Here is a 25,375-nt window from a genome sequence, read left to right as displayed (position 1 = left end):
CTATGAGAATTGTTTAATGGGGAAACTAACGATGCATTACAATTGGAAAATTAGTGAAAAATAAATAATGGCATTTTAATTAGGTCGACTTGAGATTCAAAGAAGATACTAGCTGCTTGAATAAACTTTCTGTAAGCTATAAAAAGGTTCTTCCTCCTTACTAAATTATAAGCTACTTTTTCAAATAAATTTTGTTTTATAGAAAAGTTTCTTCTTCTTTTTTAATAGTTTTTGCGAAAGTGTATGGTTGAGTTTTTTTTATTATTTTTTTAAGAGAAAGGTGAACTAAATAAATAAAGTGAGGGCAAGCACACTCTTAGCTTGCAGATGTACCATATTGCATGTTCCATTATTGAAAAAAAAATTATAATTTTGAAAGAAAAAAAAAAAACCGAAGATATTATAAGGTGTGTATACCTTGGTTGCAATTTTAGATATTTTTTTATTACACGCGTGTATTTTTCTAGAAACAATATTACTTAAATAAAATAAGAATATTATAAATATAAAAAAAAAGACGATTTAAATCTGAGATTACGGATGAAATTAGAAATATCTTATTTTAATTCATTCATTCACTTGGTGATAACTTTGCTATGATTTAAATGGTTATGTTTGTTCTTTTTTCTTTCTAAGTTTTATTTTGAAGAAATATATTTGTCTTGTGTAATAATTAAAATTTTCTATCGTGTTGGCTTAATGATGAAATGCACATATATAATCACGTAGCGGTAGCACCAGGGTATTTACGACAAGCCAATGTCAATGTCATCAACCCCTCAGCTTAATTACATATTTAGATGTTATTTGTTGTACTTATTCTAAAAATAATATGATACTCTTTTTTGAATGAGTATATTTTTTTTATAGAAATTTCGTATCTTTGTTACAAAATCTGTAACTTTCAAAAGGACCTTTTTTCTTGTAATTTTTTCCTTGTCCATATTTCCCATCATACATATTTTTTCTTTCTATCTCTCTTTCATCATTTTTATCCCTGTAGAGATCGTAGATTCATTCATCAACAAAAGTTACGAACTTCTTATCAATGTTTTAATATATAATACCACACTCATTCAAAGAGAGAGAGAGAATATCGAGATCGATCCTTCGAAAGTTTACCTACAATATGATTAATACTAAACCCTACAAATAATATATTGCATAGTTTATAATTTTGTACTAGTGTTGCTAAGTCAAATCGTACAAAAAGTCAAAAAAAAAAAAAAAAGACACGCAAAAGGAAGTTGTTTTTGGCATATAAAAAATCATGTGGTTCCATGTTAAATTCAAATCACATCCCAAGTCATTAACAATAGTTTAATTTAATTAGTAGCCTTATAAATCAATTGGTAAAAACTATAACCTAAACGAGGAGAAAAGTCTTTCAAAAATTAAAAAGAAAATACGCCGGTACCAGTACCACGTTTGTCTTAATAGTTTTATTATATAAAGAAATTAACTTTGCTAATAAATAAATATAAATATTATTGTTATTATACTAAGAAAATAACAATAAAATTCATATTTACAAATAAAATATGCAATAGATAATAAATTGATACTAAATGATTATTCATAAATAATTTAATTAAATATATTTGTATCATATAATAAATAAAAGTGATGATAAACTATTTTAACAATATAATTAAGAATATTAATATAGTAGAACAAATATAGATAGTAGATTTGGCTGCTCAACTCATCGGATAGAAACAAATATAAATAGATAGTTGAGTAACGAAAATCTATTATTCATATTTGTCTTGTTATATTGATATTTTTAATTTTGTGATTAAAATTAAAATAAATTTAGATTAAATTAGTATTATTTTATTTGATAATAAAAAAAGATGCCTATAAGTAGTGTATATCATTCCATTCAACATGAAACTAAATGTTAAATGTTAAAAAAGAAATGTGTATATTGCTAGTTGGTATGATTTTCCTTTTATAAAAACTAGTATAGATAAATTTGGAATTCTAAGTTGGTTATAATTAATGTAGCATAGCATATGCGGTCCTAATGTTTGAATAGATGTAACATGGAAGCAAATTGGGTAAGGCGGCCAAAGTGTGTGGGACCCTATAAGAAAGCATAGAAGGACACGGTGTCCTTATATTATCCCTGAGTTAGGAATAAAAAGTCAAAGCAGTTAGATGAAGGGTGGCCACACATTACATATACAGTGGACCCACCTCAAGTAAACTAAACTTGGTACAGTCTGTATGGATTATGGAACCAAATCATATTTCCAAAAGAACATGGCTTTTATCTATGTTGATGTTAGAAGGTGTACTCTCTCATCTACTTTTCTTTTTTTAAGAGACCATGATTGAGAATATTTAAAACAAATTTTAATTATTAATAATTATGATTTTGTACTAAAATATATTTTAAAAATGAATAATTTTTTACAAAATCTTAAAATTCTCTTTACTTATGAGAACATAATAATTAAATATAAAATTATCATCTTAAGATAAAAGCAGATAAACTACATTTTTGAATATCCTCACTTTAAAACAAGTGGTTAAATTATTTCTAGTTTATTTTTCGGACTAAATTTGTAAGTAATTTGTAAATATCTGTGTTTATAAAATTTTAATATTTATCATATTTCTTACTTGGTGAACTTTCGAAATCTAACTTACCAATTTTATTTTATTTTTTTAAGAAAAACAGTGGAGCCAGGTAAGGCTGGACCCAGTTAAGCAGCGACGGCGGATCGATGTGGACAACCAAACACGGCAGACACCAATCGAGAAGGGATCAAATTCACAAATCACAAGTAAGTACTCAAGTACAATATACCAATGAATTAAATAATAAGGCCAAATACACTTTTTAAACAACAACAAAAATAAAATACTAAAATGATTATATACAGTATAGAGAAGACATGATCAAACAGCTTACCTACCAAACTTTCAAAATGACATTTATATGAAAAGACTATTCATGTAAATCAAAAGTGATGTATGGAACGTGTTTGTTTCGAGTGAAATATGAAGAAAGAAAAGCGGGAAAAAACGGGAGAATTATACGGAGGGTTCTTCGATAAATCATGGAGAAAAACGGAGAAAGTCACGTTGGCAAGGATAGAAAGACGTGGTTGCTCTTCTAAAATGCAATTGTCCATCACGTGTATAATTGATTATGCATTGCATATAATCGATTATGTGTCATACATAATCGATTATGGTAGCATTTTTTACTTTCAGTCGTGGCCCAGAACAGGTCGTTCCAAAATTGGAACAGACCGTTCCAAACTACTAAAATAAGGGTAATTTAGTAGTTTAGAACGGGTATAACGAGTCGTTCCAAAACTAGAACGGGTCATTCTAAACTACTAAATTGACTTAAAAACCCTAGTTGAGTATGAGCCGTTCCAAATTGGTTGTTATGGGTAAAAATGAAAATTAGAAAATATAATTATCATAATATATTTTGTTATTATTATTTATTATTATAAATATTATTATTATTATCATTATTATTAATATTTAAATAAAATTTATCTTATATTATATATATATATATAATATTTAAATCATAGAAAAAATATTTTTTCAATATTTTAAATATAGTCAAAATATCAATTAAATTATTAAAATAATAATATTATTTATTTGTATTATAAAACTGCTAATAATAAAATTAAAAAAGAATCTTAAATTAATTTTATCATTAAATTTAAAAGCAAATATTTAAATTAAATTATTTTTAAATTAAGATTTTATATTTATTTTTTTAGTTAAAATTTTTATATTTATCTTTTAATTATAATAATTACAAACTTTTTTTAACCTAAGGACAAAATAGTAATCTTACAAAATTATCAATTAAAAAATTTATTTTTATCTATCACATCAATCAATTCACAAATTTTCTCTACACTTTCCACTAACTTTCCCTTAATTCAAACAACCTCACTTTCAACTCATTTTCCTTTCAAATCCCTCCTTTTCCACTCCTCATTTTCCATCTTCAAATCCAAACAAAGCCTTAATACCTTTTTTATTTAAAGTGAAAGTAGAATGTAAATATAACTTATTCAGATCATTCAATCAAAATATTTCATGTTCTTATTAATAAGATAAAATGTGCAAAAATTCATATAATTTAATAAAATACAAATCATATATCGTATCACTTTATTTTAATATATGTTATGATGTTTAAAATATACATAAATATATATTGTAACGACCCGGCTGGTCACTACACACTACACAGTACACCTAAAAAATCGGACAGAAAGGAACAAGTGCATACATATAGTGTCTAAAATATATATATATATATATATATATATATATATATATATATATATATACATGATCCAAGTCTGACTAGATTCAAAATGTACAACAATACAACCAAGCTACTACACCAAGTAACTGAACAACAAAACATCAACTAGGATCAGCTCCGCCTGCCAGCTGCAGACTCACCACTAGCCACCCACCTATCCCTGCTCTGCTCCCATACATAGTATGATCATCACAGTCCAAATCACATGGAAACAACAAAGGGTAAGCAAGTATAAAAAGAACAACGTATAGCAAGATTTAAGTAATATGAACAACTACAACTATCAACACATCGTCAGCCTACATCTCATCGATTGTACAACAACCCGTAAATGGAAAATAATGCATCGTCACGCATATCATCTCGGAGATCTCCTACAACAACTCAGCCTTTCGGCCTACAACTCAGCCATTATGGCCTACAACAACTCAGCCATTATGGCTTACAACAACTCAGCCATTATGGCCTACAACAACTCAGCCATTATAACCTACAATAACTCAGTCATTATGGCCTACAACAGCTCATATCATCATACAACACAACACAACTTTACAGCACAACATATCATCTTACAGCACATCGAGACATCTTACAACAATATTCATCTGATACAACTCAACATCATCAAACAGCTTTATCTACTAGTCATCACTTCATGTTCATCAACTTCGACTTAGCTCCGCATAAAACAACATTAGACAGCATATAGTGAATTATCATCTTTGCGCCCAGCGCACTCGTGGTTGCACCCAGCGCAGTGCAACCAGAGAGCACCAGGGGGCCAACGCGCCAAACGCAAGCATGCCCGCGCCTGGCGGGACCCAGCCAGAGAGCCCAAGGCTCACTCGCGCCTGGCGCAATACCAATTGCGCCCAGCGCATGCCAAGCAGAGACTCCATGGAGTCTCACGCGCCCAGTGTGCCTAGACCCGCGCCCAGCGCGGGGAAGGCAGAGACCTCCCTTGGTCTCACGCCCAGCGCAATTCAAATTGCGCCCAACGCCCTCAAGGCAGAGACTCCCAAGGAGTCTCACGCCCAGCGCGAAAAGGGTCGCGCTTAGCGCAGAATTAAAAAGCCCAAATCAGGGTACAACTGATATCGCGCCCAGCGCGATCCAAGTCACGCCCAGCGAGGACTAGCCAGAGACCCACATTCGCAAGCGCGCTTGGCGCACCCATCATTGCGCCCGACGGGCTTGCCTAAATGGAGTGCCCTGGTAGCCACGCGCCCGGCGCGAAGAACTGCGCTCAGCGCGAAGCTCAGCAGCAACACCAGCAAGTTCGAAAATTTCACCCAACCCTGCAAAACAATCAGAAATCCAGCATGCAAATGGTTCAAAGTACCACATTTTCATCCAAGAGTCCAAAAACACCACCTTTTTACACATGCAACAACAAAACAAGAAAAACCCCAAATTTTTCTCAAAACCCCAAAGACCCCAAAAACTCAAATTTCCACCCGATCAGTAAAGAATCAGCAATCATAAACAACCAAATGAGTTCTTAGACCCATTTTCAGCCAAAACACAACAAGAAAACTAGCTTCCCTTACCTCGGGCAAAGATTCCGAGCTTCCGGGAAGAAGAACAACAAGAAGGAGAAGTGAAGAGGAGAGAGTTTGAGAAAGGAAGAGTTCCACACAGATCAGCTAGCTCTTCTAAACTTGGTCAGCACCTACACACCCAGAGAGTCCAGAGAATTTGAGACCAAAAGCCAACAAAAGAAAATAGAGAATTGAGAGTGATGGTTCTGATGTTTGGAGAAGGAAAAGAAGAGGGAAGGGGTCTCACATATATATTATTATATATATATATATAATATGTAAAATTTGATACACGAATAATATCACATAATTTAATAATACATATTTGATTAAATTTGTAATATATATAAAAAAAAAATTAAATACGATAATTTTATTATTTTAACACTTTTTTAAAAGAGATTAATTAGTATGTCTTTTGTTTGGAAGTTAAGGTTAATCTTTTGATTTATTAAGATTTATTTAAGGGATTAATTTTGATCAATGTATGTTTTTAATTTCTCTCTTTCTCTCTCACATACATATATATATATATATAATATTAACTCTTATATTATTATAAGTTTATATACAATTAATTTTATTAATTTAATTGTTAAACTATAATTTTATATTATTTTTAATTAGTTACGGCAATTGTTTTAAAATTTAATAATATACTATGTTTTTCAAAAGAAAATTGAGCACATTTGTATTACTAGCTTGTAAAAAGTGGCTAAAATAATCTCAACCATCTACTCGCACAGTGGTGGATGGATTGTTGAAGGTGGCGGTCTCTTGCAAATACACTAACTAAAGTCTGTAAGAAATCTGGCAAAATTTCAGTGTGTTAAAGTGTATAAAGCATATCTTGAGGGGTGTTTGAATGAATATATAAGAAAATGAGAGTGAGATATGGAAAAGGATGATGGATGTTATAAAGCAATTTCACAACTCCAAGCTTTGGAAAAAAAAATTGAACTAGTCATTCTATGCATTGGAACAATGAGAAAATTAAAATTACATACTTCTTTCAATATGTTATGATTTTGTTAATTTTACTATTTTTATTTTAAAATTTTATGATTTGAAAGATGTCACAACTCATACATGTTAAAGGTGAAATTAACAAGAGTGATACAACAAGTCAAATCCTTAATTTTCCTTTTTTTTTTCAAACCATTTTGATTTTAGAGACACGTTTTAAAATCATAAAATTATCGTAACTTACCTGTGATTCAAAATTATGAGATTAAGAAAATGTTACATATAATTCATTTTAATGTATTTTTAAAATAACACTAAAGTGATAATCTATATTAATATATAAAGGAGATACATCTTTTAATAACTACTTTAATTCTCATATTTTGTTGACTATTATACCCTTTCATTTTAAAAAATTAAAAAAATAATATTTTTTTTTAAATCAAGATCTTAAAATTAATTGACTAATTATAATATTAGATTAATTTATATTTATTACTTAATTTTTATTTTATTTTATTTTTAATAAAAGCACGAAATACCTCGATCATACTAGTAATAATAGTTATTTTAACAAAACAAAACTTATGAATAGAAAATCGTGAAAACTTCTATATCCTAAAAAAAATGAAATTAACAATGGTTTCTCGCTTAAGTTAATCCCTAAAAATAAATAAATTTTCTTAAAAAATAATATTTTACTTCTAAAAGGATTTTAAGACCGGTTACAATTTCTCAAAATGAAACTAATATAGCATTATATCAAATGATTTTTTTTGGTCGTCAATAATAATGATAATAATCATGTTTAATAAGCAGAAATTATATTATGTGTATATAGATTAGCTTTTATTATAGATTTTAACATAATGCGTGAATTGTGTAAATAATAATAATAATAATAAAACCTTTGTACAGTTGCACATATAGTTTCACTCTTCAAGAGTGATAGGAAGGAAAAAATCAAACTAAGTCATAGGCCTTTTTCTTTTTACTAGGACCATATGATTAAAAAATATATATCATTTATGATTTAATTGTTTAGTAGTCTCATTTTTATTCAAGCGAATAGGTGAATGGAAGATAATGATTTGCTCAAGGCAAAACTTCTTATAAGTGAGGTTAACATAAAGTATTTACAATGATTATATAATGTATTTCTAAACTATTTTTCATAGCAATCAATTTTGGTTTAATGGTCGGAAATATAAGTTGTAAATATGTCTTTAAACTTTCAATCAGATAAAGAACATTTCATTTGAATAAATATAACTCAATATATGACTCTTTTTTTATATAAAATCTCGGCATAAAAAAATTAGTTCGTTAACCTCATTTATCTTTTAAGATTTCTCCCTTATTTTATTCATTTCATTTTTAAGATTTCTCCCTTATTTTATTCATTTCATATAAATAGGAGTTCACCACATAATAATAAGAGATACTTATGAATATTTTTAGTTCAAAGAAAGAGAAGAAACTTTTTTCTTATGTAATTCATAAAAGAGAGAGAACTTTTAAAAATTATTTTACTTATACACTTTTATAATTTTGAATTTAACAACACAAATAAAAATATCTTAGTTATTATATTAAAAATATTTTAAATATGTTTCTCTTTCCTTTTAAGTCCCTAAACCCTAATATTAAAGGAGAGCTAATATGAGAGGATTTTCACTTTCTCCTTTTAAAAGTTGAGTCAAATAAATCAAGTTTTTAAAAATTCCTTCACTCCTTCAATTCCTTCTCTCCACAAAATTTATAAAAATTCTTTTTCTCTTTTCATTTCTTTTCAATAAAACATTACGTTAAAGTCTTAACTCAATGCGTTGTTGTAGGAAAAAATAGTTAAACATGCAAAATCTAATAATCCTATATTTATGATTGTGTAAATGTTTATGAAAGGTTTTGAAAATGTTATGCATTTATAAGACCATAAGACATTTATATGTACATTGCTGTATGTTTTAATACTCACTAACACATTGTCTCATTAATTTAGATTCTATGTTTCGGGCCAAACAAGTTTACAGGTGCTGAAGAATTGGTCAAGGATATATCAATATTATTATTATATGTATATTCTTAGGTGAGCTTCTAAAAGACTTCGTTTTGTTCTTTTGAACAAGGTGTGTTATGTATGGGCCATAAATATCCTATTCACACATATATGGCATTATAATTAATTACTTAGGGATGATGTATAACCTTATTCACTAAAAAATTTAGTAATGTAATCATAAATGCATTTATTATCCATGTCATTAATTATAACGTAGAGCTTAATTTATAATACCCCTTAGGTATTACGTACACAAGAGTTGCATTTTGGTAACTGTGAATAAAAAAATTGTAAATGATGGGGTAATTTTCACTTCAACGGTTCAACCCCATTATAATGATCCACAAAGTCACACAATAAGAGAGAAGTGAATTTCATCGTAAAATTTGACAATATATTTAGAATCTAATACTTCTATTATTATTATTACTATAAGCAGGAAAAAGGTATTTCGAGTTTATGTAAAAATAAATTTAATTAATTAATTTTTTTAAAAAAAATTGATAGTTATTATTTTTAAACATGTAATTATTTTTATATACATATTTTCTTATTTTATTTTAAAATATAAATTAATAAATAATAATAATAATAATATAAAAATATGATTATCTTTAGAAAAGTAAACACCAAAAAAGATTATTTCTTTTTATATATTGTTATATTATTATTATTATTATATATGAGTCTAAAGATATTTTCAATCTTTTGAATATGAGATAAATTTATTTTAATTTTTTAAAATTAAGACTATGTTGTGTCTCTATAATTTAAAATAAAAAAATATTTTTAATAAATTTATGGAAAAAAAATCAATACTAATAAATTTGTTACTAAAAGCATTATATTAAATTTAGTTTATGATACATAATTGATAATTTAATATAATTTATTTCTTCTAGTAATATTACATGTGACATTGATGGATTGAAATAATTTATAAAATTATAAATTTAAAGAATTTAAATTAAAAAAAAAAAGATTAAAAATATACATATAAGTGTCAAGTGTGTAAAATGAAGGATTTTCCAAGTTGCATGTAAGTTGTAGGTACTAGGTGGGACCGAAAGGGGAGCGAATAGCGGCATATGTAAAAGCAATAATATACGATTTGGAAGAGCAATGAATCGATGCTGTGATTTAGGATGGTGACAGTTGGAAGAGCAATGAATCAAGGCCATCCATTCATATAGGATCATGAATCGTGACCGTCCAATGTGGTCCCACCAGGGTGGCCAATGCATGTAACTGCAAGTGTAAGTCACACTTTTCTTCTTTTCAGAAAAAATAACAATACACAAATACTCTGCTCTACAACTAAACAATCCCTTCTCCCTAGGAACCTACTTCGTTTCTTTTCTTTGTTTTGTTTTTTTTTCTTCCATTCATCGACCAAGGCACACATACATATGTGCAAAAGTAAAATAATTTTATAAAAAAATATATAAAAAAGTATTATCGTATAAATGATTCATTCAATCACATTTTACATCAATTAATAATAAAACTATAATATATATATATATATATATATATATATATATATATATAATTTTACAAATCAATTTTATAAAAATCAAATTTTATTTCACTTTCTAAGAAATAAGTATATTGATTTTTTTAGTAACTATTTTGCAAATTTTATTAATTATGATTTTTTATTAGTTGATATTACGTTGATAATATATAACTTTTTTAAAATAATATCCTATATTATGATAAAAGAATCTTATAAATTAAAATATATATATATATAAGACTTTTATTTATCTCATTAAAGAAAATGAGTAAAAATGTAAAATATGGTATTTTTGACTTATTAAACATAAGATTTTACATTGTTTAATTCAATGAACATCCTTTAAGTTTACTTAATGTTAAATCTTCAAAATAATATTATATATTTTATTAATTATTGTTATTTTTATCAATAATTATATATTGTGGTAGTTTTGTGGTTTGTTATTGAAAAATTCTAAAAATTAAGAAATTTTTATGAGTTTTAAGCGTTTAAAAGATTTTTTTAGACAGAGATTTAGTTTGACTCTAAGTGAAAGGTACATAAGATGTATTTTAAGACCTAAATTTCATAAGTTTATTCTTAATAAATTTTGAGAGATAATCTAAAGAGAAGTGTTCTAAAGTTAGTGAGATTTTTCTTCTTTTCTAAATCTTCTGTAAAGAGAGTGATTTTTTCCTTGGAAGTTTGAGTAGTTGTGGTTGTTGATTCAAGTTGATAAAGTCGTGAATCAGAGCTTGTTGAGTCTTGTAGACTTTTTTCGAAAAAGCTCATTTTGTTCTTTCTTTTCCCTTTTCTTCCTTGTTTCTCCTTGATTCTTGGGTAAGAGAAGCTAAAACTAATTTTTTGTTGAATGATCGATTTGTTGTGCATGAAATGGTTTGGTGGATGATTGCAATTTTGTTGTTTAATTACATTAATTTTATGGTGTGTTTGGATGAGAAATTTATATAGGGTAATTCATTTATTTGAAGAATTTTAAATTCTTTGGTGAAATGCTTTGTTTGGATGGGAAATTTACAAAGAATTTGAAATTCAAGTATTTGTGAAATTCCTTAAAATAATAGAGTTTTAAATTCTTCTAAAAAAGTAATAATTTGAAATTCCTCATATTTTTTCTTCTTATTTCACCTATATATATATATATATATTTTATCTTATCTCTTCATTCTTTTAATTATTAAATATTTAAAAATATTTTTAAAATTATTCAATATTATCTAATATTAATTTTTAAAATTATTAAATATTTAAAAATGGATTAATATTTTTTTATAAAATTTAATATAAAAATCTCAACATAAAAATATTTTTAAAATCAATTTTACTATGTGGAATCAAATTATGATATTCAACTTAACAATTTAAAGTTTAAAAAATTTGAATTGACTTATCTAAACAAAATATTTTAAGAATAATATAAATTAAAATAAAAGTAATTCAAATACCAATAATTTTAAATTTCTTGAATTTGTAAAATTTCTCATCCAAACACACCATTAAGTTTGTTGTTGAGCTTTAGTGTCCTTGGTTTTACAAGAGAGGGATTTGGTGAATTTGAATGACCCTTGCTTGCATGTTGTTATTTTGATGAGAATTGAGTTGAGCATGATGATTAGATGTATATTGTTATATTGCATGTTTGAAATCTTTTGAGTTTTAGGTGGATTGAGCAAAATCATGATCCTTCCAAGTGCAGAAATCACCATCGCGTCGGACACGCTTTCATGGCACTGAGCATGACTCAAATTAAGGATTCTCTACTATGATCACGCAGGATGCAAGATTGGTGACGCTATGCGTGATGAGATAAATGTCTCTAGCTTAATCACATTAGGCGTGGGTTGAATGGCATCAAGCTTGAGGAGAGAAAACCATCTCTAACTTGGTGACGTCAGCCCCCTAGTTGAGAGGTGTCGAGCATGATCTAGATAAAAGCTTTCTGCCTAGATGATATCGAACACCAGTTTGATGACACCAAACATGAGTTAAGTAGAGACTTTTTACTTGAAATGAGGTCGGACATAGAGTTTAGTCACGTCAAACGTGAAAGTAATAAAGACTCTCAATCTCATCCATGTAAGGCGGAGGTTGAGTGGTGTCGGGCTTGGGGTGACCCTGAGAGCTCTCTGCCTCAATGACACCGAGCGTGGGAGAATAGTGTCGGACGTCAGTTGCCTTATGAAAATGTGCTATTTTCTTGAGAAAATGGTGAACATGTATATGTTAGTTAAATCTATTACATGTTGTATGTTGATATACATTGTTAGTTTCTTATACATTGATACGAGATTATGTATATTAATGATTAAACTGTTGATAGTTGAATGTTGTTGAATGAAGTTGATTCTATATACATTAATTGACCATGATAATGTATATCGATAATTAATTGTTGACTTGTTAAGGTGATGGTGCTAATAATGCTTGAGGCATCAAGGTGTATTGTGTTAATTAACTTAGGACTAGAGGATCGGATGTTTTTGAAAGTTGAATATACAATTGTGGGGATATTAGTGTGGTGCTCTATGTAGCCTAGTTGTTGAAAATTCTTCTTAAGTAATTGACTCTTGAAGTGAATAATTGAGTCTTTTTTAAAACCTTAATTGGTGCAATATGTGGGCACGATCGTGACATACTAGTTATAGGTGATCACAGTATAAGGGTCAGGTCAAACTATACTAATTAAAAGTGACAAATGTTAATCCACATGAAAGTAAGGTCGAGACATACATGTATAAAGTGATCAAAATCAAATAATGTACAAGGTTGGGGGTCAAAATTTCTAACTAAGTATTGGAAGGGATGCAGTATTTGAAAGATAATTGATAGACTAATTTCATAGGGAGTTTAGTTATGCATACTAATATTATGACTTAGTTATAAAACTTAAATTAATACTTTTGTTGGTTTAATAATAAAAAGTTGGAATAGTATGTAATTGTATATGATCTTAAATTCAAATTTTGATATTGTTATTGTAATTTTAAAAATAAAAATTACAGTTATATGATTGATAAAAAAGTATATATAAGACTTCAACTATATAAATGAATTATTCAATCGGAGTTTGTCTTGATAGTCAAGTTGCTAAATGAGGAGTGTAATTGAGAACACTCTTATTATATACTACTAAATAAAGTGGTTAATATGATAAATCAAGATCATATATTAGAGTGCAATTACATTTTATGGGAAACAAATAAAGTGATAGATTTATTAAGCGTAAGTTTCAACTTTCTATAGGCATGCATATTTTTCACCATACTTATAACTGGATTCATTTTCCTTTATTTGTAGATGATTTTGCTGTTCTTTTTTTTTAGTTTTTAGTCTAGGCTCTTAATCCCCTATTGTAAAAAAAATATAAAAAATAAAAATCAATAGGCTACACGATCTTAGGCCTGTATGACCAAGTAAGAGTCCAATTCAAATTTATTTAATTTTAAAATGTTACATATTTAAACTTGGGCCTTTCTCATCATCATGTTTATACAAGGTATTAAGATTGTTTTCCTATGCACCACCAACGTATCTTTTTTTATTTTTTATATTTTTTTATGCGTTATGCACCCATTGCACCAAGTTAGAGTTTTTTGTGGCCAATAAGTAGGTTTTTTTTATTTATGTAGCAGAGTTTAACTATTATTAAAGTGATAATAATTTATCTAATAAAGTCATTTCGAGTAAGAATTAAATCTTGATTAGCAGTATATTTAAGAGACTGATTTGTCTATTATTTATACAAACTGTATTTTAAAAAAATAAATAAAAAAGAGCCCAGGTTTCTATTATGGGCTGGCTTCTTGGGCTGATCATGGACGCCATAAAACATTTGCCAATCACATCACATGGCAATAATAAGGTTCATGATATATGCACTTCCTTTTTTTTTTTATTTATAAGTACACCTCCTTTTTTTAAAAAAAATAATTAAAATTTTAAAATATTCTTTTTTTTTTAATTTTTAATTTTACATACACAATATTTAATTTAGTACTTTTTTTTCACATATCTTTCTATCTTTTTTCAATTTTTACATGCACCTCCTTACCTTTCTTTCACTACACCTATTTTGGTAGCATGTGAAAATTAAAAGAAAAAAAAAGTATGTGAAAAAGAAGAAAAAAGTAATAAATTAAAAGTTGGAGGTTAAAATTAAAAAATTAAAAAAAAGTTTACAAAATTTAATAATTTTTAAAATAAAAATAAAGGAGGTGTACTTATAAAAGAAAGGAGGTGTATATATCATGAGCCCAATAATAACGGCAATTAATGGTATTTTCCGATTCATTGGACCTAAAAAAAAAGTGTAAGGCAGTGTTTGGGAAAATAGAAGGGAGAGATGGCCAAGAAAAATTGAAAAATGGAATGTGGTTGGTATAAGAAAAGAGGAGAGGAGTGTAAGTATTTTAAGGTACTCTGTAAAAAATTTCGTCTAAAATGAGGTGAAGTGTGAGAGTTTTCACTTTTTTAAAAAATAAGGCCAAATTATATATGTATATATAACAAAATAATTTTTATTTATTATTTTAAAAATTAAACTTTCATAACAATAACAATAAATAAATAAATAAATATAATAATAATAATAAAGGTAATTTTATTTATTATTTTTAATACAGTTATTTATATAAAAAAATTGAACTTCTAATAATAATAATAACAAATAATAATAATATATTTTTTATTCATAAATTTTTATTATTAATTTTTAATCCCTATATTTTGAAGAAGGAAAAATTGGTTTAGTTCTTATGATCAAATGTTGTTAATAAATTTGTAAGGATCTAACAAATCATTATAATTACTATAGTTCATTTCAACGCAAGAAAAAGAATAAACAAACATCAATTAGCTTAGGATTATCATGCAACAAATACTTGGTCATTTATCCATATAGATATATGCATAAGATGGAAAACTTAAAATAATTCCTGCACATATATACAATTTACACTAAATACCACAGTACACAAAATAAATCATACTCGCCAGTCAAGAATCTATACATGGTCAAAATTGCATAAGAGCAGTATCACTACAAAAGTTGATCATTTCTAGCATGACCCTCCAACCTCCAGATAAGTTAATCTTGTTAATTTTGTTCTACTCTCATATCAAGTATGATTATCGCAATTCCAATCACAAGAAAAAAATGGTAAATTTGTAAAAAGAATCAACATAATAATCATAATTAAACAACTTGTGACAATACAACATAAACAACTAAATCAGTACTCAAGGCAACTTAACACCACAACCTTTAGCTTATCAATAATACAACACATACAACTTACAGCATAAAACAACTTAACAACTTCATCTTAACAATATCCAACAAATGTGTCATCTCGCATATAAATTAAGGATATTTTCTATAATAGAGGTAAACAATTTAAGTAGTTAGATCCTGTTGAATCACAATGTTTAAATTATCGTAATCAGGTTAGGTATAAACAACTTCAGATCTCTTAAAGATATTGTTTAACAACTTAATTTAATTTCTTATATGTCGCCACTCCAACTAAGAAGTCTAGTGCTCTATAAGGGTATAACAATTTAGGTGTGAGCTTACTATGACATTAACTTGTAATATCGAGTCACTTATAGGATTAGCCAACCGACTGCCCTCAAAATATTATGCCCTTTCAATATTCAGTTAGAGATTAAGTCTCTGACCTTGTACTTTACTTGCTTGATCGCTTTATACACATATGCATTGACCTTACCCACACACAGATACCACATAAAATTTAAATAAGACAACTTAAAAATAACTACCCATTTAAAAGTCAACTTACTTACTAAAGGCTTTTAAGTGCACTCTTGAAGCACCACAACTTATATCCACATAATGAAATATTTTAATTTCTAAAACATATTTTTACTCTCATTTAATTTTTATGTATCTCAACAATGACATGTATCAACGCTACATGTCTCACAGTTGAACAATTAAGTCGAGTGATTAAAATAATTTTTTTTAAATTAAATTAAAGAGACTAAAAATATAATTTTAAATTTGAGAGAGTAAAATAATAATTTTTGATATTTTGAAGATTAAAATTACAAATTTTAAATTTTGAGGACTAAATAAATAAATATTCCAAATTTAGAAAATTAAAAACATAATGCATAAAATAAAAATTCTAAATTACTGTACAAATTTAGATATTAGCATAAAAGTAATGTGAAAAAGTATTTTCGTTGAAGAGGCTGCTTCTTGTTCATGTGGAAACGAAACACCGCTCCCTTCTTTGGAAGTTCGATTTTGCTGCCTTTTTTGACTTTGCCACCAGTAAACTAAGTGTGTTATAGAAAAGTTATTTATTTATTTATTTATTTTTTCTTTTTCAAATAGAAGGGAAAATTTTAAAGTAAGATTTTCTTTAGTTATCTGATATATTCAAAATTGATTCTCAAAGTATAAAACAACTTGACTTCCTTGACGGGAGAGTGGATAATTGACTAATCAAAGTTTCACTCACGACGATAATTCGTTTCAAAGGTATCTGTTTCTTTAAGCAATGTCGTTGTTATTAAGTTAAATCTCAGTTCAAAATCATTCTTAGTAATTTGATCGGAATAGATTTCATCTTAACGCTTTAATTTTTTTTAAGAAATATGTTATAATAAGTAAATCATTATAACATTTATGACAAAAATAATATATAACTTGATGTGAATGTAACGTGGTATATGGTGCGAAACCTAAGTAGAAATGTAGAATTTATTCAAAAAAAGAAAGGTAGAAATGTTAAATGCTAAATATATATATCACGAGACACATTCAGAGAACGAATAAAATAAAATTATTTTTTTTAGAGTTATAATTTTTTACGTCTATTTTTTTTACACTCTCTTTACATTTCAAAATATATAATTGGAATATATTGATACTTTTTTTTTATTATTTTTTTTACTTTACCATTCAATTATAGATTATTGTATATATAATAAGATTGATGATTTTTATAATAATCTCGTTAAAATTATATTTAAAATATATTTAATTAATTAATAATATAATAACTTTTATATCAATAATACGTTAAAATTTAAAATTATTTTCCTTTTTTTTTTCTTCATAACATCACTAGTTTTATTTATTTATTTTTATTGTGATTTCTATTTTTCTCTTCACTTATATTTTTAATTATTTAAATATGAGATAATTTTGAGTTTAATTCTTCAAATTTAAAATAAATATTTTTAGTCTTTGTAGTTTAAAAAATAAAGTTTATTCCAATTTCTCTAACAAAATATTATTAGTGATTTTACTATGTAAATTTACCTAATGATGAAAATATTATTTCAAATTTAATTAATGCTACACAATTCAATTTGCTCTTTTCAATGATGTCGTAGATGATCTTGAAAGAATAAAACAATATTTTTTAAAATTACAGAATTAAAAATATTAATTTTAAATTACTGGAAAAAACTAATTTATCTCAATTTTAAAAGACTAAAAATATATATTTTTTAAATTCTTCTTAGAAAATCCATGTATTTTCCTGTTATTTGTAGCACGAAACAGTTGGAAATAATTAGATCTTTATATAGATGTTAAATATAAAAATAGTAATAATAACAAAAATTATTGACATATATATAAAATGTGTATCACTTGTCTTACACAAGCTAAACATATCTTAAATATATGCTTATATCTCTCCACCAAGTTACAATTAAAAAAACAAAATTTCCCGAACATTTTTATAACATAATTTGGACACCTCTTTATGACATACATATATGAGTAAAGAAAAATTGACTAAATACTTATCTAACACTTATTTTATAAATATATATTTTCGTAAGATTTATTTTCATAAAAATTGTAACAACCTGGCTGATTACTACACTCACAACCACAGCGCACTTAAAACACTAGACAGAATAGAAAGAGTATATAAATATAGGATCTAGAATATAAATATATACAAATGTTTCAATCCGACTAGAGTTAGGGTGTACAATATAAAAATACATCCAAAGCCACTATACCAAGTAACTGAAACAAACAAAACATCAAAAGGAGTCAGTTCCGCCTGCCAGCTGCAGACTCACCACTAGCCACCACCTATCACTGCTCTGCTCCCATACATAGTATGATCATCGCAGTCCAACCACATGGAAACAACAAAAGGGTAAGCTAGTATAAAAAAAATAACATATAGGAAGATTTAAGTAATATGAACAACTACAACTATCAACTCTTCATTAACATACATGTTGTCGATTTTACAGCATAATCATCAATAAGCATACAATGCGTCGTCACGCATATCATCTCGGAGATCTCCTACAACAACTCAGCCTTGCGGCCTACATCAACTCAGCCTTGCGGCCTACAACAACTCAGCCTTGCGGCCTACAACAACTCAGCCTTGCGGCCTACATCAACTCAGCCTTGCGGCCTACAACAACTCAGCCTTGCGGCCTACATCAACTCAGCCTTACGACCTACATCATCAAATATCAACATACAACACAACACAACTTTACAGCTCAACATATCAACTTACAACAATATACAACTCAACATATCAACTTACAACAATATACAACTGATACAATTCAACATATCAAATTACAACAATATACAACTGATATAGCTCAACATCAACAAGCAGCGTTAACCACAAGTCATCACATTATAATCAACAACTTCGACTTAAACTCAACATAAACAACCTCTAACATCTATTAGTGAAATCACATCTCCGCGCCCGGCGCACTCGTGGTTGTGCCCAGCGTGGTGCAACCAGAGAGCACCAGGGCTAGCGCGCCCAGCGCAAACATGCCCGCGCCCGGCGGGACTTATCCAGAGAGCCCAAGGCTCACACGCCTGGAGCAATACCAAATTGCGCCCAGCGCATGCCAGGCAGAGACTCCAAGGAGTCTCACGCGCCCAACGTACCCAAACCCGCGCCCAGCGCGGGGAACGCAGAGACCCCCCTTGGTCTCGCACCCAGCGCAATTCAAATTGCGCCTAGCGCCCTCAAGGCAGAGACCCCCAAGGAGTCTCACGCCCAGCGCGACGAGGGTCGCGCTCAACGCACACCCAAAAACCCCAAAGTCTGCCACAACTGATATTGCACCCAGCGCGGTCCAAGTCACGCCCAGCGCGGATCATCCAGAGACCCACATTCTCAAGCACGCCCGGTGCATCCAACCTCGTGCTCGGCGGCTTGCCTAAATAGAGTCCCCTGGTGGCCACGTGCCCGGCACGAAGAACTGCGCTCAGCGCGAAGCCAAGCAACAACGCACCAAGTTCAAAAATTCAGTCCAAAACCTGCAAGAAACCTCAGAAACTCCACATGCAACTCAATCAAAGTACCACATTTTCATCAAACATCTCAAAAACACCATCTTTTTCAACATGAAATCAAAAATTAAAGAAGACCCCAAATTTTCATCAAAAACCTCAAGACTTCAAGAAAACCAAATTCTACCAAAACTCAACCAAAATCAACCAACATCAATAGCTAATGAGTTTGCAAAAACTCATTCTCAACCTATTTCAACAACAAAACTAGCTTCCCTTACCTCGGGCAAAGATTCCGAGCTTCCAGGAAGAGATGAATGAGGAACGGAGAAGAAACTAGAAGAAGACCTTGAAGAAACTCGAACGGGGAGAAGAGAATGCTCTCAACACTCAGCTAGGAAAAAAATCCGAAGGCTACTCCGCACTTCCACCTTTTGTCAGCAAGAAAGAGAAGAAATGGTGAAAATGAGAAATGAATATGAGAGTTTAGAGAAGAAGAAGTTGGGGAAAAAGGAAAATCTGTACGGGAGTCTCACAAAAATTATTAGTTTTCAACTTTCAAAAAAATATGATTTATTTTCTTATTTTGGTTTTTATTTTATAAATATTGTTTTATGAAATAATTTATCTTACATAGTACTTGGTTGAGAGGGAATGAAAGAAAAGGGAGAGGAGGGGATGGATTTTTAAAATATTTTCTTATTCAGTTCAAATTTTAGGAGGGAAGCAAAGTGAAACAAAATCGCTCCTAATCCAATTTTAATTCCCTCCAAATAGGAAGATTTAGGGTTTATAAGTGATTTAGAGAGGAGAGGAAAGATCTTAAAATATTTTTAATGTAATATCTAAAATATTTTTATTTATATCATTAAATTTAAAGTTATGAAAATATAAATGTTCATTAATTTTTAAAATCCTCTTCCCCTTATTAACTAAATAAGAAAATAGTCATTTTACATCCTTTCAATTAAACAAATTTTTTTATTCTTCCCCTCCTTTCCATTCTCTTCGATCAAACAAACCCTTAATATTTATCTACAAGGATCATTATCATATGGAAACTATAAAACATAACAATTTTACTTATATAAGATGAATTAATATATATAAATTTTAATTCTTAATTTTAATTTTTGTCATTAGACACTGTTCGCATTATGTAAACTTTTTATAAACAAATAGGATTGTTTTTATTTTACAAAATTCTCATATTGGGTATTTCTGTCTATAATTTTTTTATTTTATGTTTTAGTAATTTTTTTCAATATGTTTTTTTATATTTTATACATTTTAAGTAATATTAATTAACCTTTACTCATACACTTCTATTTAACAACTGTTATTCCTACTTCATAATTATTCTGGTTAATATGTCAAAAAAATTTGCTCTTGTTAAAGATATTAATTATATTATTTTAAACATAATATATTAATATTAAACATTTTTTTAATAAATGTATAAAAACATTAAATATAAACAAGTATGGTGCAGAAAGAAAGAGTATATTCTAAAAGAAATTTAAAAAGACGTAAATCTTGTTTGGAGTAAACGTTATTTAAAAGAAAGTCGCGTGATGTGATTTATTATTGTTTAAATATAAACTAATAAAAGTTGTGTTTTTTTTTAAAATAAATTAAAATTTGATTTTAAAATTTTATCTTATTTTAAATAAAAGGCATGATTTGAATATAGGAAACTTATTTACTTTTATTTTTTAAGTTTCAAGTCGTGTAATTATTCACTACTTTTAACCCTCGAGTTAAATTTTTTTTCTTCAAGTCGAGATGGAGAGAGGGTCTCTCTCAGCAATCAGCATATCTGCATATGGTATGTGATTTGAGAAAATTATATAAAAGTATCGATTAAAAAACACTAAAACAAAATTTAAAAACATCGTGGTTTGTAAACACAAGTTCTATTTAAAATAAAATAAAATAAAAAACTAAATGTTTTAAAACATAATTTGCCAGTGTCAGAATTTTAAAAAAATTAATCGATTCGAAAAATTGTGGTCGGGACTGGATGATGATTGAAAGAGTAAGAAAAAGAAATAGAATGGTTTACCGCAGACATGGTAATGAAGAACGTAAAAGGTGAGTGTTTTGACGAGAAAGGAGTTGCAGTCAAATTGGGGAAATTGGAAAGGCGAAGGTTGAAGGTCTCATTTTTTGACATTCAAATGATGCGTGACACGAGCAGGACTGATTAACGAGTTGGATTTGGTGGAACAAAAGGTGGATGTTAAGTTTAGAGAATGGGGATGCTGGAGCCTACCCTTTTGTGGGAATATGTCTGAGTCAGTCTCAGTAACTGCTCATCACTGACACATTCAGCTAGCTAGCTACCCCTTATCTCTCTCTCAACCTCCAACTCGATAAATGTGAATTCAAAACGTGGAGGAATCAAGGTGGCGCAGTCAAGAGAGAAGAGGTGTTAGAGAAAGTGATGGGTCAGGGGCTTAGTTGCAGAGGGAGCCATGAACATGGCCTATTCCGTGCTGTGCAACATGGGGACCTTCAAACTGTTGCAGATTTGTTGCAAACACACCCTTCTCTTATGAATCACACCACTGTCTATGATCACCACTCTCCTCTTCATATTGCTGCTGCCAATGGCCAGATCCAGGTACCCTTTTGCCCTTTTTTCCATTTCACCCAAACCTCCCTGATTGCTTACTCACCTTCATTGCTGCTTTTTTTTTTTTTTTTTTTTCTTTTCTTTCTTTTTTCTGCCAATTGCTCTAGGTTTTATCGTGGCTTTTAGACGGATCTGTGAATCCAGATGTGTTGAATCGCCAAAAGCAGGTAACTTGCCGTGAATTCAATGTGGGTTTTTCCCTTTTGTTACACTGAAAAAATGTTGCTTTACTAATTGAACGATTCAGACACCGCTTATGTTGGCTGCAATGCACGGGAAGATCGCCTGTGTGGAGAAGCTACTTGAAGCCGATGCTAATGTATGAAAATTTTGATTTTTTTTGTTTTTCAAATGATGTTTATTCCAATGATTCCTCATTTCACTGGAATAAAAATTTCTTCAAAAAATTTTCAGGTATTGATGTTTGATGCGTGTTATGGGAGAACCTGCTTGCACTATGCTGCTTACTATGGCCATTCTTCTTGCCTTAAGGCAATTCTTTCTGCTGCTCAATCTAGTCCAGTGGCTGCTTCTTGGTTGGTACTTTTTCTGTTCTAGCATAATTGATTCATGTGGGTGGTTTCTGAAAGTTTAAAGAGGAAAACGATTGAATTGATTGCAGGGGGTTTGCTCGGTTTGTGAATATTAGAGATGGTAGGGGTGCAACACCATTGCACTTGGCTGCCCGTCAAAGACGGTCTGAATGTGTACATATTCTATTGTGCAGTGGAGCTCTTGTTTCTGCTTCAACCGGAAGATACGGGTAATGATCTTTCAAGAGTAAATTACACCGACACCTTTGAGGTTTTCTGAGATTACATAGATCCTCTTACTTTTTTAACTTTTAGAGGGGTTACTTTAATGTCTAAGCCTCTAAGGAAAGGAGTATAGTTTAATGTTTTTTGAACAATTAAAAGAAGTTAGTATTCAGATAAAAAAATAGGTGTTCAAATCTTACGAAACCTCCAGAAGTATCTATGTAATTTACTCATCTTTCAAAGTTGTGGTTGTGACAAGCTTGAATTTGATGTAGTATTCATTTGTTTTGTGGAATAATGAACTGGTGTATGCAGTTGTCCTGGGAGCACTCCTCTTCATCTTGCAGCCAAAGGGGGTTCCTTGGATTGCATCCGCGAACTGTTGGCATGGGGTGCAGATCGGCTTCAACGTGATGCCTCTGGGTACAGTATAGCTTTTAATTACAATACAAACAAATTGATCTTTGATCTTATTCTTAATTTGACATTTGTTTTACTGGGCCCTCCCTCCTCTTGTATTCCCATTTGTCGTTTGAGTTTAATTTTGATGCTAACTCTCAACCACCAATATATGACTTTTAAAAGCAATTATCATATAAGTAAATTATTTCTAATGAGATGGCAATTCTAGATTTGTTGATAGTGTGAAAGCTTTTTATGTTATGTGGTATTTGATTAAATTTTTATCAAATGGTCTTAAATCAGTTAGTTGAGTAAGATGACTGTGCTGTAAACACTCATAGTATTTGATTAAATTTTACGAAAACTAAAAATTAGAATTTGACTTGCAATGTTTTAGATTCTCATGGATTTCTGAATTGACATTCATACTGTATGTTTTGTTTATGCAGGCGGATACCATACATAGTTGCTCTGAAACATAGGCACGGCGCATGTGCAGCATTGCTGAATCTTTCATCTGCTGAGCCTCTTGTATGGCCATCATCTTTGAAAGTGATTAGTGAGCTTAATTCAGACGCCAAAGAATTATTAGAGAGAGCCTTGATGGACGCAAATAGGGAAAGGGAGAAAAATATATTGAAAGGGAGTGATTACTCTCTTTCATCTCCATCACACTCTGATGGGGTAGTAGAGGAAAATATCTCTGAGGTAACTTCACACCCTTTAAAAATTTACACCAACTTTTTGAGTTGGCTCTTTTCTTACATATTCAAATGCAATTGGATTGAATTATGGAAATTGGATAGATTTTTTTTTGTAAAATGCTGCAGCACTCTAATTTAATTTTGATAATTCAGGTTAGTGAGACTGAATTATGCTGCATCTGCTTTGAGCAAGTGTGTACAATTGAAGTTCAAGAGTGTGGTCACCAGATGTGTGCACAATGCACACTAGCCCTGTGTTGTCACAACAAGCCTAACCCTTCTACTTCTCGTGTTATCCCACCAGTTTGTCCGTTCTGCCGAAGCATCATAGCCAGATTGGTGGTTGTCAAAAAAGAAAGCCCTGATGAAATTGATCAAGATGGTGTTGATATCTCTTGTTCCAAGCCAAGCAAGTCAAGAAAAACTAGAAACATGAACGAGGGTGATAGCAGCAGCATCAAGGGACTATCAAGTGTGAACTCATTTGGAAAGATAGGTGGACGCAGCTCTGGAAAAATTGCTGCTGAAAATGAGTGGGAAGATGATAAACAGTAGTGATACGAATATGATGCTGTTATTGGTGTGGTGCTTATCAATAATTATTGCATATTGGTAAGATAAGGTAACGAGTTTTGCTTGATCGGCAAGGCAAAATGAAAATATAAAGAGTAAAGGGGAAATGTTCATTTTATTTTTGGAAACTAAGCAAAGTGAGTAAGGTTGGTGGGAAAGAGGTGCATCTCATGTAAATTGTAACATTATTATTACTTGGGAGAGAAGCATCGCCTGCATCGATGGTTTTGGGCGTCGTGGTTGGAATGAGAAATTCTTTTTCTCATAAATAGGCGTGAGTCTAAGATCATATGAAAATGTATTGTGTATTTGCTTCTGATTTGTTTCTTTATACCAAAATGAGCAATAAAATCATGAGGAAAGTCCTGTAGTTGCTGTTAATTGGTTGCCATGGGATTATGTCTGCGTCGGTTGAGTAATTTGTGCACTCATTGTACAAGAGGAACCTTACAAAGATACAATTAATATAACACAATCAGGACAAGTTCATGTGTCAGGATCACCTGCACCTGACTGGGCTCCAGATAACAAGTTGATGTGCAGAATTAGCATCATTGGTGCAATAACTGTAAATACTGATTAGCATCAACTCCTTTTCTGTTCTAATAATT

The 25,375-nt window shown here is 29.6% G+C and overlaps 1 protein-coding gene across 1 annotated transcript; it reads left to right on the top strand.

Annotated features, from left to right (window-relative positions):
• The first annotated feature begins 21,692 nt into the window (after positions 1-21,692).
• Positions 21,693-25,145, top strand: LOC109799143 (putative E3 ubiquitin-protein ligase XBAT31). The gene is made up of 8 exons (XM_020359668.3): positions 21,693-22,315; positions 22,435-22,494; positions 22,575-22,646; positions 22,742-22,863; positions 22,950-23,090; positions 23,401-23,508; positions 23,937-24,195; positions 24,345-25,145. The coding sequence occupies exons 1-8, from the start codon at positions 22,136-22,138 to the stop codon at positions 24,744-24,746; spliced, it is 1,344 nt and encodes a 447-aa protein (XP_020215257.1). The 5' UTR covers positions 21,693-22,135; the 3' UTR covers positions 24,747-25,145.
• Positions 25,146-25,375: the final 230 nt, after the last annotated feature.

The sequence above is a fragment of the Cajanus cajan genome, chromosome 8 (genome assembly GCF_000230855.2).
Source record: "Cajanus cajan strain Asha chromosome 8, NIPB_CcT2T_4, whole genome shotgun sequence".
Lineage (NCBI taxonomy): Eukaryota > Viridiplantae > Streptophyta > Magnoliopsida > Fabales > Fabaceae > Cajanus > Cajanus cajan.
The sequence above is the reverse complement of the archived record's forward strand: the minus strand, read 5'-3'. Positions and strand labels throughout refer to the sequence as shown.